This window comes from Anguilla rostrata, chromosome 8, assembly GCF_018555375.3.
Source record: "Anguilla rostrata isolate EN2019 chromosome 8, ASM1855537v3, whole genome shotgun sequence".
Classification (NCBI taxonomy): Eukaryota; Metazoa; Chordata; class Actinopteri; order Anguilliformes; family Anguillidae; genus Anguilla; species Anguilla rostrata.
The window spans coordinates 3,262,723-3,281,075 of NC_057940.1; the positions used below are offsets into that span (position 1 = coordinate 3,262,723).

At 43.3% G+C, this 18,353-nt stretch overlaps 2 protein-coding genes and 1 pseudogene across 5 annotated transcripts in view; all 3 read right to left on the minus strand.

Annotated features, from left to right (window-relative positions):
- Positions 1-515: 515 nt before the first annotated feature.
- LOC135260540 (zinc finger protein 664-like) lies at positions 516-10,410 on the minus strand. 4 transcript variants are annotated; one of them, XM_064345832.1, is made up of 7 exons: positions 10,116-10,410; positions 8,943-9,145; positions 8,209-8,319; positions 7,996-8,119; positions 7,556-7,908; positions 7,447-7,507; positions 516-6,741 (listed from the first exon to the last, which is right to left on the minus strand). In XM_064345832.1, the coding sequence occupies exons 1-7, from the start codon at positions 10,150-10,152 to the stop codon at positions 5,513-5,515; spliced, it is 2,118 nt and encodes a 705-aa protein (XP_064201902.1). In that variant the 5' UTR covers positions 10,153-10,410; the 3' UTR covers positions 516-5,512. The 4 variants fall into 4 exon arrangements, with proteins under 4 accessions (XP_064201902.1, XP_064201903.1, XP_064201901.1 ...); XM_064345833.1 differs by adding an exon at positions 9,436-9,785 and having other exon boundaries at positions 7,447-7,908; XM_064345831.1 differs by having other exon boundaries at positions 7,447-7,908.
- A 2,382-nt stretch (positions 10,411-12,792) lies between these two features.
- LOC135262286 (5S ribosomal RNA) lies at positions 12,793-12,912 on the minus strand (annotated as a pseudogene).
- A 637-nt stretch (positions 12,913-13,549) lies between these two features.
- LOC135260544 (NXPE family member 2-like) overlaps positions 13,550-18,353 on the minus strand; it is a 136,218-nt gene continuing 131,414 nt past the window's right edge. Inside the window, exons 5-7 of the mRNA XM_064345844.1 lie at positions 18,055-18,116; positions 16,453-16,677; positions 13,550-15,322 (exon numbers count right to left, since the gene is read on the minus strand). Coding sequence (XP_064201914.1) covers positions 14,790-15,322; positions 16,453-16,677; positions 18,055-18,116 — 820 coding nt within the window. The 3' untranslated portion in view covers positions 13,550-14,789. The remainder of the gene's footprint in view (positions 15,323-16,452; positions 16,678-18,054; positions 18,117-18,353) is intronic.

Here is an 18,353-nt window from a genome sequence, read left to right on the forward strand (position 1 = left end):
GGGTGCTGTAGGCTATACCAAATAAATATATCCGTAAATGATAAGCCACGAGATGTGTCAATGAGAAAACCAATGCATCCCAAGCAAGCTTACTCTCAAAACATGTGGCAAAAAACAACACATAACGTGTCATTTTTTAACACGCCTTAATGTCTAGTTAAGGACAACACATTTACTTTCAACAGCCTGTGCTAAAAAGCTCCCTTTGCAACACATAAATAACATATTTTAACATCAACTCTCTCTCTCTCTCTTGCTGTCTCTCTCTTCGTTCTTTATGCTTATAGATGATTACAGAAACTAAAACTATAAAATACCAGACTCCAGTTAGAGGACTAACCCGCCCCCCGTCTCAACCCGCTGAATCAAATTAATTCGTTAGTTGCAGTTCAGATGTTAACGGAATTCAAATGTTCAATTAAATTGAATCTTAAGTAATGCAGCGCGCGTGTGATGCGCTGGTAGGCAATCATCATAATTTAATGTCTAAGAAAAACGAGGAGACATCTGCTGGGGACATTTAAAATGAAATATCATTGTTTTATTTTAATACAAACCGGATAAATTGGCAATTTGTGATATGAACAAATAAGTCAAGTCCACGCATTCATTAGCTTATTTGACTTTCATTGCATAGTAAAAAAAAAAAAAAAAAAAAAATTTTTTATAATGAACACAAAATACAATTTCTGGAGTTGAATAGAGAAATAAAAGCTTTAGTGCAACTTTTGCTAAGGAGATCTCAGCCTCTGCACTCTGTCAGAAACGTAGCACAACAAGCACAATTACAGACCCAACACTCACGTCAATTAAATTCTATTTTATTTGTACAGCCTTTTCGCAGGGAAACTGTCACAAAGGTGAATTTTAGCAAAAGGCAGATTCCACACGAATACCAGGAAGTATTTCCTCAGACGGAGATGTCTCAATGTGTGGAATAGCTTGACCTGGTCATGTAGTAGAGGGGGGAGGCCCAGGGGTGTTCAGGTTCAAGCTTGTTACAGTGCTAGATGCTCTCTATATCAGAGACAAAGGGCAAGCTCCAGAAAAAAAATAACCTCCCCCTCCCTCAGTTGAGCAGATATTGCGGCAGGCATCTCCACAGTCTTAGAAAGGATGTGTTAAAAATGACACAAACCGTGTCAAATTCTTACACATGACTGTGTGCGTTCTGGGACAGATTTTAACATACTCAGTGTGTGTCAATGATGTTTGCACAGGAATTGTGTCAAATGGATTAACACAAAGATGTGCAAAGTTAACACATTATGCACTATCAGACCACACAAGTTGTGTAGAAAGAAAGTTTTATTCCTACACAGACTCATCAGGATGTATAAATTATAGTGTGCAAATCGGCTCCAACTGTTCCAGCACAATGTATGTTAATATCACACCTTGGTCCAATACGGATTTTTTTGGATTCAAATACTTTTCTACGCTTTACTGATCTTGTCTGGTCTATTGGAACCAATGAAATTACTCTCAAAAGGTGCAAACCCCACCTTCTGATCATATTGGCAGGCTCAATTACACCAGGCAAGATCAACAGAGCACAGAAAAGTATTTTAATCCAAAACAAATACGCATTTGACCCAGGTTTGGTTAATATGTGCAAAAATAAATAAATAAATAAATAAATAAATAAAAGGCAATACACACAAATTGTGTAGATTCGAGCTGCGCATAAACTGCTCCCGCTCACGTGTGTGTGAGGCCCGACTAGGGAACTGCGGTGTGATGTGATAGGAAGCCGCAGATCACATGACAGAGACCACATGACACGTTGCGGAGGAGCGCACAGGCGAGTCCGCGTTGAAAGCCCAGACTCTACGGCAGCGGCCGCGGTGAACGTCGCAACTCGAGCCTGATTTGGGCAAACTCCCCAAATCAGGGAGAAGCTGTACCAAGTCGCTCTGGATAAGAGCGTCTGCTAAATGCCTGTCATGTAGTGTAATGTAACCCATCAACCAAATGGCTAAATCTCAAGAGCCCCACCCTCTCGCCTCTAGACAGGCACGTTAGGTTCTCTTTGAAATGCTCACAGAAGTTGAGGACCTCTCTGGGCCAAACTTGCTTCTCGTGCACTCTGTCCCATTGTCTCAATCCCATTTTAAAATTTAAAAGACTGCCATGCCAGACTGAACCACCATCAGAAGGTCACAGCGACCCCGACTTTGTCTTCAGGGACTGATCCGTCCAATCCGTGCCTTTATTTATTCATTAATGTATCTATTTAAATTTTGACAAAAATGCTGACATTCCTCTATAATATGCCATGAATTCATAATTATCACCATGCTGTTTGCAAGTTGGCAAGTTTGTTGAATTCAGTACAGCATTTTTTGACAAACACTAGGGCTGTTCCGATATTCAAAATGAGAAGCCAACACTTCCGATCTAAACACTTCAGCACGTAATATGTGCCACACACATCTTATAGCAGCTCAGTAATTACTGGTTAAGCAACGCCAAAGAGGCTGTTGGAACCATAGATCTGGCATGACCAAGATCTCGAGGAGTCTTGCCAGCTGTGTTGCAAATTAAACTTTCACTGCCGGCACGAGAACGTCTACAATGGGGTGGCAGTGTAGCATAGCGAGTAAGGAGCAGGTGATGTATCCGAAAGGTCACCAGTTTGATTCCCTGGTGGGGCGTGGGACACCGCTGTTGTACCCCTTGAGCAAGATAATTGCTTCAGTACATATTCAGCTGTATAAATGGATGCAGTGTAAATGCTGCGTAAAAGTTGTGTCAGTTGCTCTGGATAAGAGCATCGGCTAAATGCCTGTAATGTAATGGGTGATCGAGTCCAACTACTGTACCGCCGCAAGCGAACATTTTTCACCTTTAACTTTGTTTCCTGTTAAGAGAATGCAGTGACTTCACCCCATCTCCACTGCCAAATCCATTGCTGGTTCTGACCTGAAGACTGGGCTTATGTTCACCAAGTTACCGAGTCTTACAGAATCATACATCTTTCCCCCAAATGTAGATTAGATTGCATAAATGGTTTCATGGTTCTGAGAATTTATTTCTTGCATTCTACTGCCCTCTCATGGAGGATAGATGCATTGGCAGTACTTTACTGGCATTTAGAATATACTGTAACACTATGGTGTTTGCTTGTGTCCTTAAGTGCATGTTTTTTTCCCCCAATTCAATTATTTCTTCTAGATCTTGTAAGTTGCTCAATCAGAGATTCCTTCGACTCCGCACTTATAGGGTTATAGGGTGATGTGGATCAGCTGCTGATCAGTGTCTTGGTAGACTTGCAGTTAATTGATCATTGAGAGCAGCTATGGTGCATCTTCTCTTGTCTGGATCTCGTAAGCTACTCAATTAGAGATTCCTTTGACTCAAGTCAGCACTTGGTTACAGGGCCAACCACAGTTAAGTGGTTAAAGAACCGGTGTGCTGGCCACAGCTGGGAAGGGGGGAAGACTCCAGAGCAGGCAGGGAGAGAGAGAGAGAGAGAGAGTTGGGTGGGCAGCAGGGGACAAGCGCAGAAAAGGGTGCGTATACCACACAGGGGCGGCATCTCCAGAGGTTGTGGCGTCCAAATGATTCCAGGCCCTCGCAGTAATCTGGCCCTTGAGCCCGAGTTTGGGAGGGCCGATGAGTCACATGCTTCAGGAAAAGGAAGTTGGTGATAGTGGAGGACTCGCTTAGACAGCTTAGTCCGTGTGCGTGACAGGGACTCCCTCAGGACGTGTTGCCCACCTGGTGCCGAGGTGGGAGATCTCCCGGAGCGTGCCGACAAGCTCCTGGCCAGAGCAGGGAGGGATCCAGTAGTCATGGTTCATGCAGGGGCCGATGACATAGGTAAGTGTAGGTTTGTTGCAGCTGCCATGAAAATAATGAACAAGCTTAAATAATGATGGATGGGTTCTTTTTAGCTTGAACATCCTTGCATTTCAAATATACGTAGCACTGCATATCGAGCCAGGTAGGAGTGACTCCTTTCAGTCTTGCTTGTCTCTTGATTTTAATTTTGTATCTTCTGTACTTATTTTATGTGATGTTTCCTATGTTGCGTGCTGTCGTCCTTGCGGCAAACCAAATTTCCTTCAGGACAATAAAGTTGAAAGTTGTAGTACTTTAGCGATAAAGCTAATAATGGAATCGTAGGTTTGCTGATGTCATAATAAAGCCTCTCCAATGAAATAAATAACCCATTCATTTTGTTATTTTGTGTTCATTTCTTCACATCTTGGGAAAATAAACCTTTGCAACTGACAATGTCCTCAATGTGAGCATTTATTTTTCCATAAATATTCACAGACGTACGAACAGTTCTCAACAAGGCCGAAATTGTTTTCTTGCGCTTAGTAAACAGTGGGCGCCTCTCAAAGTGAAGGCAGCTGCCTCGTTGCCTACATCCTTAGAAGTGAGCTCCCTTCAAAGATAATGCGCTAACAGAAAATGAACCTCAAAAGGCAATGAGTTTGGGACGCATTTTGAAAGCAGGATGAAAGCAGTCACAAAAAAGTCACGCAATTACGATGCATGATTACAAGCAAGTTAGGTGGCTAGTTCAAGCTCTTCAAGGCTTAAACACATTACTGTATGTGTAATTAATTATTATTCCAGTGTATTAAATAGTTTAAGATTAGATTTTTTAAAAATACATCTACAATGAAATTGAGTTCAGTGTATACTCGCACTTGTAAACAAACTCCGCCAGTGTTTTTTCAGCCGCCATTATTTTAACAGAACAAAGAAGCCTGAGGTAACTGCAAAGACCTATGGGATATCCTACCCGGCGACGGATACATCCAATGCCGCCTTCAAAACCATAGCAGGCATCATTTTTTGCCAACTGTCGAATAAGATGTGCCTCGAGGCCCTCCCACCTTGGAATACTGCCTTCAAAGGCAGCATTTTTGCCACCTGACACACAGCCAGTGAATGGCCTATTAAGCTAATTATCACCTGACAGAAACATAAATGAGGCAATAGCAATTTTATAACATTTTGGAGAAACTCATCAGTGATCAAAACAAGTGACGACAAACACGGCAAAAGTTCAAAGTAATGAGAGGGTAGCTTTAGCTTGTGCACTCCGCCATCTTTGATTTCAGCAATCGAGCAAAGATTTTACCCAAGGACGAGATACGTCGATCTCAGCGGCGCCAATCATACACGATTCAAGCGTTTTCAGGAAACGAGTGAAACGCCAGCTCACAGTTGCTGGCTACCCAATCTTTGTTGGGATGTCAACGCGAATACAGAGAATACCTGCGGCTCTGCCAGAGCGAACTGCGTCAGTCGGGCGACTCTGGCGCGAGATCGGAGGGGCCGCTCGTGCCGACCCGCCACGTTTACGAAAACCGGCTCCTCGCTCCGGTCAGAACTTTCGTTTTGGACTGCACGCGATCAGGTTTGCTCGTTGCCGATTGCACTTGCTCGATTGCTCGTGCCTTTGTACACACTTCCTGTCTGGTGATAATGAGAGAGAGAGCGTGGAAGGAGGAGTTTTATCGGAGATTGTAAAAGCCCCACTCAGACACTAACTGAGTGGAACCGTTGCCTGACTCTGATCACGCTCAGGGCATACCTCCGTGTGAGAATGCTGGTGCATCTTCAGTTTGTGCCATCGAGAGGAACTCTTCCCGCACTGGGAGCAGGGGTCGGGGCGTACCCCCGTGTGCGTGAGCTGGTGTATCTTCAGATTATATAACCGAGTGAAACTCTTCCCACACTGGGAGCAAGTGTACGCAGGTAACCCCGTATGACTCTGCTGGTGTGTAGTCAGAGCAGACGACTGAATGAAACTCTTCCCGCACTGGGAGCATTTGTAGGGGCGCTCACCTGTGTGAGTTCGCTGGTGTATGTTCAGGTTACTCAGCTGAACGAAAGTCTTCCCACACTGAGAGCATTTGTACGGGCGCTCGCCAGTATGAATTCGTTGGTGTACTTTCAAGCCATTCAGTCGACTGAAACTCTTCTCACACTGGGAGCACTTGTACGGACGCTCGCCAGTGTGAGTTCGCTGGTGTGTTTTCAGGCTACCCAACTGCGTGAACCTCTTCCCACACTGGGAGCAGCGGTAACGCCGTTCCCCCGTGTGAGTTCGCTGGTGCACTTTCAAGCTCGATAACACAGTGAAACTCTTCCCACAATCAGGGCATTTGTGCGGGCGCTCGCCTGTGTGAGTTCGCTGGTGTATGGTCAGGTTACCCAACTGAACGAAAGTCTTTCCACACTGGGAGCAGCGGTAACGCCGTTCCCCTGTATGAGTTTGCTGGTGTACTTTCAAGCTGGATAACCCACTGAAACTCCTCCCACAGTCGGAGCATTTGTACGGGCGCTCGCCTGTGTGAGTTCGCTGGTGTATATTGAAGCCGGACAACTGACTGAAACTCTTCTCACACTGGGAGCATTTGTACGGGCGCTCGCCGGTGTGAGTTCGCTGGTGTATTTTCAAGCCGGCCAACTCACAAAAACTCTTCCCACACTGGGAGCAGCAGTAAGGGCGTTCCCCTTCATGAATTCGCTTGTGTCGTGTCAGGTTGTGTGGCGTAGTGAAACCTTTCCCACACTGGGAGCACACGTGGGCCCCTTGAGTGCCTGTGTGGGACGTTGTTGGGGTGGGGAGTGTTTTGGGGGGTTCGGGGTGCTTGTGAGCATTTGGCAGTGGCTTCCGTGCTTCGTTTCCTCCAGAACTCAGAGCCCTGCTGTACTCCTCTGGGTGAACCTTCTCAGGGTGCTGGCGAGGATCCACTTCCCTAGGGTTCCCTAAAAAAAAGACACAGGAAGTGAATCATCTGCAATTTCAAGTCCGCGAATTAGCACTCTGGGCTCCTTCAAAGGGTAAGCACCACATAACGGGCATCCCCCAAAGATGTCAGGCCAAATTTAGCTGAAATTGTTGTTATAGTATGGCTTCGGATTTGACGAAATTGATCAATCCTGTTGGAAACACACACCGAAAAGCCACACCGGAAAATTACTTCAGTGATGTGCGAACACAAACAAGTTGAAACAATGACAGAAATGGACAGTACTGAAAAACTGCATCTGTTTCTGAATCAAAGTTCATTATCAGTGACTCAGGTGACTCCGACTCCGATGAGTCTGTAGAAGACATTATCGCTGATTCTGACACCGCAACATACAGCCGTTCAGGTACGAGCCAGAGGTGATTAGAGTTGAAGGATTCTTCCCAAAGCCAACAACCACAGCACTTTTTGGGAAATTTGCTTTTTATCTATCTTGCCCAGATTCATTACTGGACGTGCCAATTGAGTGCGGACTTATTTCTTTCCTGTATTTAAATAAAATTATGTTTTTTAACATTGTGATAATGTAGGACCATAAAATAGGACAACTTCTTCCACTTGGTTGGTGCATTTAATGTTTTTATAATATCTGGTGCTTACCCTTTAACAGGCAGGAAGTAGCCAAAGTAGATAGCTCCTCCCTTCCCGCCTTGGTGCCTACCTTCTGATTTTCCTTCATTCTTCTTCCGAACGCCTTGCCGGGTTACGTCCTCCTCCTCCTGTTCATCCCTCTTTGCTTCTTCCTCCATCCTGAGTCTCACTTCATCTCTTGCACCATCCACCCTCTCCAATTTCACACTCTGTCCCTCCCCATCGTCCTCATCCTCCAGCTTCATGTTGATTAGTATGTTCTCTTCCTGGCTCATCAAACATCCAGTCTTCTCCACACTCTTCTCCATGGCTTCACATCTGTTCAAACTTGATCTTGGCTCCAGCCCTGTGCAATATGCGCTGTCCGCCAGAGATTCTGCCTTTATCTCTGAAGTGGTGGCGCTCAAAAATGTTCTGAAGTCAGACATGTAATCTGATTGCCTGCTGGTGTCAGTCGGCTTGGTGGAATCTCTTTCAAAATGAGGACAGGACATAGAGGACACTGGAGGACACTCATCCATGGAGGAAAGTGCTGCCACAAGAGAGAATCAACAGATAAAATGGTTTAATGGTGCAAATGAGAATTACACAAATATTATTATTGTTGTTACAAGCTTACCAGTTCTGTTCAAGCATCCAAGGCTTCTGTGGTGCCTGAGAACGGTCTTCAACTGCTGTGAGTTTGAAATGGACTGCATACAGTCCTCCAGGACAGAAGGGGCAGCACTGAGCCAGGACACAGTCTGAGGGAGTGAAACGGGTTCAGAAACAGGTGAGCACTTTTCTGTACTTTACCGTGCTTCAGCTGGGTACTGAGGTTCGGTGTCGGTACCTGTCTGAGGTCTGGTACCGGCAGCAGTTGCTCCAGTCTGGAGAGCAACTCCCAAAACACAGCTTGCAGAGCTGCGTCAGTTTTGGAGCCAAACCCCACCGGAGATCCCTCCTGTGAGCATTTAAAAGAGCGAGACGTTCAAAAGAGGCTCGAATTAGTGGAAGACTGCAGAAATAGTTATAGTGTGTGTGTGTGTGTAACGCTGAATTCAGGATGTAAAGTGTGATTATGGAAAATAGAGTACAGCTCACAGACAGTCACTACACTGTGTGACAGGTGTGCTTAGCCGTAGAGGATGCAAAATGTGACGCAATCGGCCATTTTGGCTCACACAATTGAGACACAAGGTCACAGAGACAGAGACGCTTGATTGAGGTGTCAATAATTTTAAGCAGTACCCATTTCTATCACGTCCCCTGCTTTGCCCTCCCTTCCGCCTTTCTCCCTCCCCACCCCTCCCCTCGTCTTCTCTTTTCTTCCCCTGTACCTCCCCTCCTCCCTTCTCTCCTCCTTCCCCTCCTCTCTTACCCTCTCCCTCCTGTTTTCTTCCCTTCTCCTTCCCCTCCTCTTTCCCCCTCTCCTCTGTTCTCTTCCCTTCTCCCTCCTCCTCTCTCCCCCTCTCCCTCCCCTTCTCTCTGCCCCTCTCCCTCACCTCCTTCTCTCCCTACCCTCCTCTCTGCCTCTATCCTTCCCCTCCTCCTCTGCCTCTCTTCTTTTCATGCTCCATCTCTCACCCTTTCCTGCAGCCCCAGAGTGAGCTGGGTCCACTGGCTGTCACTCAGCAGGTCCGGGACCGCCTTGGTCACCACGGACACAAACTCCTCCAGTTTCCCATAATGCAGCACGTCTTGCTGCAGCACCACCTGCAACATGGCTGCGGAGACGAGTCGAAGCGGGGGAACCAACAGGTACAGGGCGGAAACTGGGAGAGAGGGATCTAACAAGAGTAAAAGAGAGATAATAAATTACTCGCCAGACACATCTGTGCACATCTAAGGACACATCTATGCAGAAGAAAAGCTGTGATCGTTAGTGAACTGAAACCTTTCACTTTTAATTCTCTGAGCACTGAAAAATACGTTCCAAATTTTATTTTTTCCTCACAACTTGAAACAGGAAAAATAAAACAGGTCATGTAGGAGAACCAGAAGCTCTATGGGTGTTTGAGACTGGCTTGGGACAGTGTTGGACAGTATTGACAAGCCAACATCACATCATCATCGTCACCTTATTTTTCTGTGCAACAGCCTGACACAGTCACACTGTATCTTCTGTATCTATTACCAATTTGTGTGACATTCGCTACACAGTTTTAGCTTCCCCTGGGAACAAACATTCAGCTGGTATTAACAGTGCCATTCAAGATGTCGTATTCCAGCTGGTATCTTGATTGTCCCGTTCTTGTTTCGAGCGCGTTTCCCTTTATGCGTGTTCTTTCGCTGATGAAGCCAGGTAGTCCTTCTATGCCACTGTAGGTCTGTCCATCTGAACTGGACTTTGTTTAAACTGGCCACTAGATTTATCGCAACAGATTAACAATGATCCAATGCGTGTTGTTATGCACATGGGCCCCCGAACTGCAAAAGATGCAAAATCGCATAGGTTGCGATGTCATTGGAATCTTAAACGCAGAATGCACGTATTCTAAATCCGACAATTTCGCTAATTTTACTATCAGAAGCAATGTGTTTGTACATTCAGTTAGGACTTAAACATTAGCAAACGAGCATTTAATGTTGCTTGTTATATTTCTAATACACAAAACATTTGGCAATTAATTGCACTACTTTTCTGATACTACTGCAAGTTACATTGCAAACACAAAAGAATGCTGGATCTGTCGCTGAACCTCGTTGTTCGCTACTTTTTGTCTAGCTCTACGTTAACAAAAACACAGTCGTGCGCACCTTTCATTTTCATCTCTGTGTAGCTCAGAGTTTCCATCGCTGTGGCTACGTGTACGTTAGCCTGCTGATGTGAAGAAAGTAGCCTATGAATGCACGCAAATCATTCCAGAGCTATTTTTTATCGAAACGAATTCGTTCTGATGACTGCCAGGGACATCGAATTGGCGGTCCTGGAAACCACCTGGAAAAGAATAATCCACAGAATTACTTTAAGAGCAGCCTAAGTGGAACTGCATACTGTGGAATCAACTACTCAGGAGGATTGGAGCGCTACTTGTCTTCTTCTTTGTATTTCCGGCAGGATACGCGTCCTATTGCATATTGCTTCCCCTCGCGGTCCGGAATGTGAATTACAACTTAATACTTTGGCGGGTGGATAAATTCCGATATTAGGAGAAGCCAAATGATAACGAGAGGGGTAAGGACAAGGACAAGGACACGCCGAATGAGAAGCCTATGGATAAGGTAGAAGAGATACGGATTATAGGCTAATGATTAATCATTCATTTCAACTTTGGGGTAGAGACCCTGCTTGACCAGAGTATTGTGCAGTGTAAAGCCGGGCACCCACCGCACGCGTATCGACCGCGAGCGCACTACGCGCGTATTACGCGCGTAACTGAAGCGTAGTTGAAGTACTGTTATTACAATGGCAGCGGGCGACGTCGTCTCCACCAGAAGCGAACGCGTCGCGAACCGGCTGCGAAGCTCGCGCGACACAAGCGAACTGAAGCGTAGTTTTTCGCTTCTGTTCTATTTTTTCGGCTTGTCGCGCGTCACGATGGCCTGTTTATACACAGAAATATGCTCTAAAATGCTAGGTATACATGCTCTGATTTATATTTCATCCTTATATTACTGGGGGTGTGTCCCTAGTTACCTCCCAGATATTTTATAAGCAGCTAAAAAAATACAAGCCTTTTCGTTTTGTAAAAATAAATAAATAAATAAATAAATAAATAAATAACTGGAACCTGGGGAAAAGGCAAACTTAGTTTCGCTGTCTTATTTTGCGGAGGGGGTGGGGTAAATTTGAAAATACACCACAGAAAGACGTAGCATATTGAAGTGAATGCACCGAGCAGCGGTTTGTTAGCTCGAGTGTTGGAAGGTAGTTTTTAACCAACCATTGCTCAGCCTATTTGACTTATCCGATGTCTTCGTTCGCCGTGCTTTCAAAAAGGGCTTGTTAATAAAAATCAGATAATCCACAGAGCTTTAAAAAAATTATTTTAGTGGTCTTGCCGATGAAAATGCACCTATTTTATAAATGAAGTTGTAAGCAAGCCTTTATTGCACTTGTACTTCAAAGCTTCCGGTGTTCATGGCGTTGTGGTGTTCATATCCCTCAAAGATTAAACAGTTACTGTCTTTTTCATGATTAGCTGATTTTACTAGATCTGATCCTATAAATGTTTTGACGTGAATGACAAGACAACACGGGAATTCCCAATGGTTGATTACGGATTATTTATTATTATTATGATCATTACATATTCTTCATGAAATTGGCACGCTTGTTAACCAAGCAAATAAATTAATACAGTTTGAGATTGATTGTTATGCAGGCTACGTTGCGATTTAAGTTTATGGTAATTCTTGAAAGCGTTTACTTTCTCACGTATTTACGAGTTAACGAAATATTACCAAATGAACAAACTGAAAAGGGTCTCTCACCAAAGTATTCACTTAACCCATAATCAACAGTCGTGAACAAACGTGAAATACACGATGTAATCCCACTGCAGACTGCAAGAGCTACTAGGAATATAGAGCTTTAAGCAAGCCTTTGCGCGACACAAACGGAACCAGTGGAGACACGCTACGCGTCGCGCCGTGCTGCTTCGCCGTGCTGTTTACGCGACGCGTGCAGTGGGTGCCCGGCGTAACGTTAAGTATACTAGCCAGTATAGGGCCTAATTAATATGAAAATGTCAGGGGTGACAAGTCGGTATGTCTCCACCCAAACCACGTGCCTGTTCCCACGATCATCTCAAAGCAGCATACTTGCCTGTAGAATGCTGAAAAACTACTGTATTTTGCCCCCAGTCTGCAACTAATTTTAAAAGGTAAAGATAGGCATTGTCAGTCAATCAATCAATCAGTTTTAATGATGTGATGACTAAGGTCAGTGGAATTTGCTTTTGGTACAGCATGGTGGGTAAGCTCAATTCAACAGTGTCAGTAACATAAAACACAGGCAGATATCAACATCACGTTAGACACAATGACTAGCACACAGACAATATTCACAGATTGCCATAAGACAGAATTCACATACAATATTTACAAGATTGACACAAGAGTTTCAAGTGCAGGTACATCTATCAGGGTTAGTGAGAAGTGTTCAGAGTCCTTATTGCAGTGGGGAAAAAACTGTTTTTAAAATGAGATGATTTGGTGGGCAGGGACCTATAGTGCCTCCTAGAGGGCATGAGGTGGTGAGCAGGGTCAGATTTTTTTTTTCTTTTTCCTCTTTTGATTGTCTGTTTGTGATATAGTGATTCAGCTGATGGGAGGGGGGGTGCCAATAATCTTGGATGTTTATAGACTATACGCTGCAGTTTTTTTTGCGTGTGTGACTGTCCGTCCTGCTGTACCAAACTGTTATGGACGAGGTGAGTATGCTCTCAATGATGGCTGTGTGAAACTGCAGGAGGAGGCTTTGTTTTACTAGAGCTTATTGCACCTGGCATCCCCAGGCGGTTTCCCATCCAAGTACTAACCAGGCCCGACCCTGCTTAGCTTCCGAGGTCAGACAAGATTGGGCGTTTTTCAGGGTTGTGTGGCCGTAAGCGAAGTGAAAGGTCATGACACATTTCAATTTCTGTTTTATTAAAATAGGGGTCCACAAAAAAAAGGGTGGGGGGGGGTGGAGGGGTTTGGGTGGTGCACATTTAAAAAAAAAATCAGTTTGTTTTATTAAAATAGGGGTCCACAGAGCAGTATTTTTTCAGAGCCCAGAATTAATAGATACGCACCTGCCTGTTCCATACCTGTGATGCTTGATGCAGATCAGGGAAGGTAGAATGCTGTAAAACAGGGTGTACCTTAATATTACCATTATATTACCATAATATTTCGGACAAAGATATTGTTCTGATTGCACAACAGACCCGTGAAGGTAGGAGTAGTCATGGGAGGAGTAAAGCAGAGTAAAGCATCCTAAATGTGTAATTAACTTTTGTATGTATTTCTATACTGTGTACACTCGTATGTTTTCTTGTATGGGGATGGGACGATATGAAAACAATACGAAAACCACTATGTTTTGGCAATGTTCCAACACTCTCGTCATCACTACTGTATGCATCACAAAACGCTAACATTACAGTGTGAAATATCCACATTATATAATACCACTAACCTATTTAAAGACACTCAATTTAAAAAATAATGTAATTAACCGAAATATTTGAGCAGTAATACTTACATAGCAATGATGACATTTTATTGGTGTTCAGTAGATGGAGACAGAGACAGTAAATCAATGACAGTTCTATCCACTTATGTTTTGCTCCAGAAAACGAGGTCAGATAGGTCTATCAGCAAACATTTGGCTTAGCTATGCCCAGAAGTCCTCAATAATAATAGTATTTTCCAAGAAAATCCTTGACAACATTTTGTTATGTGCAGCGTCTTTTTCTGCTAAGACAGAGTGAATGCGTAAGTGAATGCGATGATAAGAAAATCTTTGGTTACGCTGACCTAAAAAACACTATTCCAAAAGCAAAATTAGATATTTTATACATCGTTAGAAAGCTTATACTCTCACCTACTGAATAAATGAATTGTCAATTAATCCAGACTGTACTAAAAAGGGTGACAATGCCGTAAATAACACGTGTGGTATTACGCACAGCTATTTTGGAAGGTACCCAGGCATCACAAATACGCATATATTTCACAAACGGATTGTGCAAGACAATATATGACCACTCAGCCTCAAAAGGGACATCTCTACACGTAAAACCAATGGTAAGGTTGTATATTTATTTAATCCCAGATATTGACTGTAGAATTTGCTAGTTAACATTACTCTCTCTTGCTGTTGTGCTATTTGCTGTTGTGGTATTTAAAAATTAAAAGAAAATTTTTTTTTTAATTTAAAAAATACTGCCAGTGAACAAACGTGAACATGGGATGAGGTATTTGTGACGATTTCCATTCACCAATCAACGGTCTACAGTGTCGAATTGCAGCATGGATAGGACCTTTGGCACCTACCCCACAGCAGGAGCTAAAATCAGCACGGGTACTTGCAGCCCGGCACGGGCCAGGTGACAGTGGAGAAAGCAAAACAAAGCGGGAGCACGGATTCCTTAAAATTACAAAGCCCCAAGTTCACAGTAACACAAGCCCCTGAGGGTGCTTTAAACACAGTCTCTAGAGAAATGGAGTTAGAAACCTCTTGTTAGCCACCCTTGGGACTGACATTAAATATATTTTTTAATTAAATTAGTTATCCTATAATCATTAATACACACTGAAATCCCACCCCAGTATCAAATGCCTACTGTTAATATGAGAGGCACAATTAAAAAATGGCAAAGCCCCAAGTGTACTGTAAAACAAACCTAGTAACACAAGCCCCCCTGAGTGTGCTTTAAACACAGTCTCTACAGGAAATGGAGTTAGAAACCCCTGCTATATAGTTCCTTTCAGAAAGAGCCTCTATGCATCATGACAGAGGTGTGACAGAGCTAAGGCTATCTCATTGGAAACAATCATGCTGTTAGGGTGGATGGCGAAGGTGTTGGCGGCTGTTGTCATGTCCCAGGCGTCTACCAGCACCACCTTCAGGTCCCTGAACACCTTTCTCTGAGCCAGGTTCTGCACAAGGCCAAACCAGTCACTCATGTGGGTCATCTCTGAGCGAAACTCCCTGGTGTTCTCCAGCTTGATGACGACGAGGGTCTGGGGGCTGCGTTCATGGAGTCTCAGGATGGCCTTACGCATGTTGATCAGCCTCTGGACGAAGATCTCCAGGGGGAAGGGCCTAAAATGCTGTCCCACTCCAATGACCACCACGTCGCTAACCTCTACTCTGTCTGCTTCTCTGGAAACGTACCCCACGGCATCTTTGACCACGTTGTAGCCAGTGACGAAAGGATGCCCGTGCATCTTCCACTGGACAGTGATGTTCCTTTGTGGGTCCGCAGCCAGCACAGAGTAATGAGTATTATATGGTTTTACATATTTCAGACCTGAAACAGCGAAACATCAAGGAAAATGAATACATTAGATAATCCAGGTGTCCCCTTTAAATATAGTGTCACTCAGGATGTCATACAGGATTACTATTAGTCTTTATGCACTCCATTTGCTGATCTCTCACTATACATACAAATGTGTTACCCATTTGATAAAATCTTAACAACTCGATAAGAAGTCATCACATCATCTGAAAAGTTATTAAATTATCCATTCATGAAGTTTATTACATTGTTCGGAAAGTTAATACAACCTCTGGGTATATTAAACTTTACATGTTACATTATGACAGGCTGTTGTATTGTCTGTCATTATAGTCATGATAAACACATGTTCAGAATAAATGGTTCTTTGCTTTTAATATCATCATCATTTCATTCAGAAGACCTTTGTCAAGACATGTAATCAGGTTTATATAACTTCAGACCAATTTGTCAACTGCCCTTTGCCCTTTCACTCCACGTTTCTGGAAAAGGTGAGCTCCAAACAATTACCACCCTTATGAGCATAAAAATAAGCTTTTTGAAAAATTCCAGTCTAGCTTCTGCTCAATGGAATGCACTGAAATTGCCCAAGACCTTATCAGAAATACTAATGCTCTGGTGCTGTTAATTCCTCTATTTTAGTTTTTATTAGATCTCAGTGCTCCCTTTGATACAGTTGGCATTTTTCTGGACCTCCTTAGAACACGTTTGTATCACTACTGTTTCTCTGCATTTATTTTCATCTCTTCTTTCAGTTAGACAATTTTGTATAGCTATTGATGATGACATACTGTATCACGTTCAGCTCCGATTTTTTGTGGTGTGCCTCAAGTGTCAATTTTAGGGCCAGTTCTTGGTCAGCTTTGCTTCCTCTTCGTCACATCATACGCGAGCATGATGCATCTTTCGTTTCTCCCTATTTGAATTTTCAACGCTCTTGTCCTCTGTACAGTACTAAGATGACAGTCAGCATGCTTGTATGTGTTTGGAGAAACAAGTGAGAGAGACAGCTAGATTTTTTTGGGGAAAAAAACCTTTCACCCCCTCCCCTTAGCTCTCCCTCCAAAGCCCCGTCCTCCGAACTTCCATACTGCCTTTGTATGTCTGATGTTGTATCTGACATTGTATGTTGGCATTACCTTTTAGCACTCTAATGAGTGTCTCTTGCCACTGGCGCACAGTGGAGTCTCCCATGAGTTTCAGGTTCCTTCCCTTCAGACATCTGCTGATGGCGTCCGCACTGAAGAAGTTGCCCGTCTGGCAAGAGGTGGAAGACCATCTGTTTTTAAAGAAGTAGCCGCTCGGTGAAGGGGACGTCATTCCAAACCCTGCCACACACTTTTCAGTCGGTCTGTGGGTCCCTGCTAAAGGAATGAAAAAGATAGAAGATTCAGACAGGGTTGTGGAGGTATAAAAGTTGTGGATTTGGAGAAAGTTAGCTTTGCCTCTTTTCTAACCTGACATAAAAACTATTCCTGGATTTTGAACTGGCTATTCCCAGGTCCCAAGAGTGACATAATAACCATTTTCAGTAATGTAATGTTGCACCCTTATTACCTTAATATGGCCTTCTAGTAAATTAACAAATCTTTGAGTTGGCAGCATTAGACCCCACACTGGGCACAATCATCCACAATCTGTGGTTCAGTCTAACCTATGGATGTTTACTATTACCACATTATAAATATTGTAGTGGAGGCTAAGTAGCTAGGTACCTAAGTAGCCCTTTGGTACTGCCATTATTGTTGTTTTGGTCTCCCTGTGATGTCACAATATCAGATGACTGTTTATATGCAGTACGCTCCAAAAGTATGGGAACAGTAGAGTGAAGAACCTTTCAGTCTATTCATTTTTTTAATTCATTTATTCATTTCCAGTCAATCAGCTATTCAGGGCAAATTATGTCTTTCTATTTCAGACAATAATGCAAGAAATGTATATTTAACATAAAATTACAGAAAAGCCTTAAATACTACATATCAAAGCTATAAGAATTTGTCCACTTGCTTTTGTGCACCCTACTACCACTTTTAAGTCTTCCTTCCTTCCAATCAGCAAACAAGTTACAGTTGTGTCCTCCCAACAAAAGTTGCTAACAAAAGTGTCAATGACATTATGTTGTCCTTCAAGAGTGACTCTAATATTCAAACAACTACACAACCACACCTTGGCTGCCTAGCAGACATCTTAATGTGCATGGTGAAATTAGATATTTCTGATGAGAATAGATATAATTCACCTGCATAAGGTAGGTGCTAGCCAAAGGAAAACAAGAGACAAAACTGGATTTCAAAAGATTGTTGCAAGATACAGAGACAATGGGACTCCTAGCAATCCTTCAAGTCCTGGAGACCGCAAAAACTGCTACCATCACAAAGAGAGTACTTAAAGATCTTTGAGAGATAACAATCAAGCTCCACTCCAGCTTCAGACCTGATGAAATCCATGGGCGTTTCTGTTGAGCCTTCTATCGCAAGACAACTCAATGGTATGGGTATAAAAGGATATGTGGCTGTCAAAAAGTCACTACTGACAAAAAGGAAATAAAAGCTAAGACAATTTGCATTTGTACACCAAAACTGGACACCTGAGTTGTGGAGCATGGTTTTATGGACTAATGAGTCTAAATTTGAGATATCTGGAAGGAAGAAGACTGTATGTAGGCCACAGAAGGAATGAAGGACTCTGGGAAGTTTATAAGTTGTAAAACAACTGACAGCCACAGACATAAAGCGACTTACCAGGACAACTGATGACTTTCACAGGGCCAAAGCTGCCTTTCATTTTTATCCCAGTGTATTTCCTGCAGGGGAAAGTGGTAAGCAATGGATTAAGAGCGTTGGATCACTAGGGGACTGTTGGTGCACATTTTCTCATAAAAAATTATTTCCAATACTAGTACAGCTAGTGATTTTTCTTTAATTTCCCCCAAACAGAACAGGAAAGTTCCACAGCAGTGATGCCTTTCAAAAGAAGCCATTCTAAATCTAAATTGGAACTGTAGTCAGTAGAACTTATGTAAAGTATGGATACTATGGAA

Coding starts and splice junctions, on each gene's coding strand:
- LOC135260540 (XM_064345831.1), bottom strand. CDS start 10,152: ATGGAAACTCTGAGCTACACAGAGATGAAAATGAAAG. Junction 8,120..8,208: donor CGGTACCAGACCTCAGACAG/GTACCGACACCG, acceptor TCACTCCCTCAG/ACTGTGTCCTGGCTCAGTGC. Junction 6,742..7,446: donor GAATGAAGGAAAATCAGAAG/GTAGGCACCAAG, acceptor TCTTTTTTTTAG/GGAACCCTAGGGAAGTGGAT.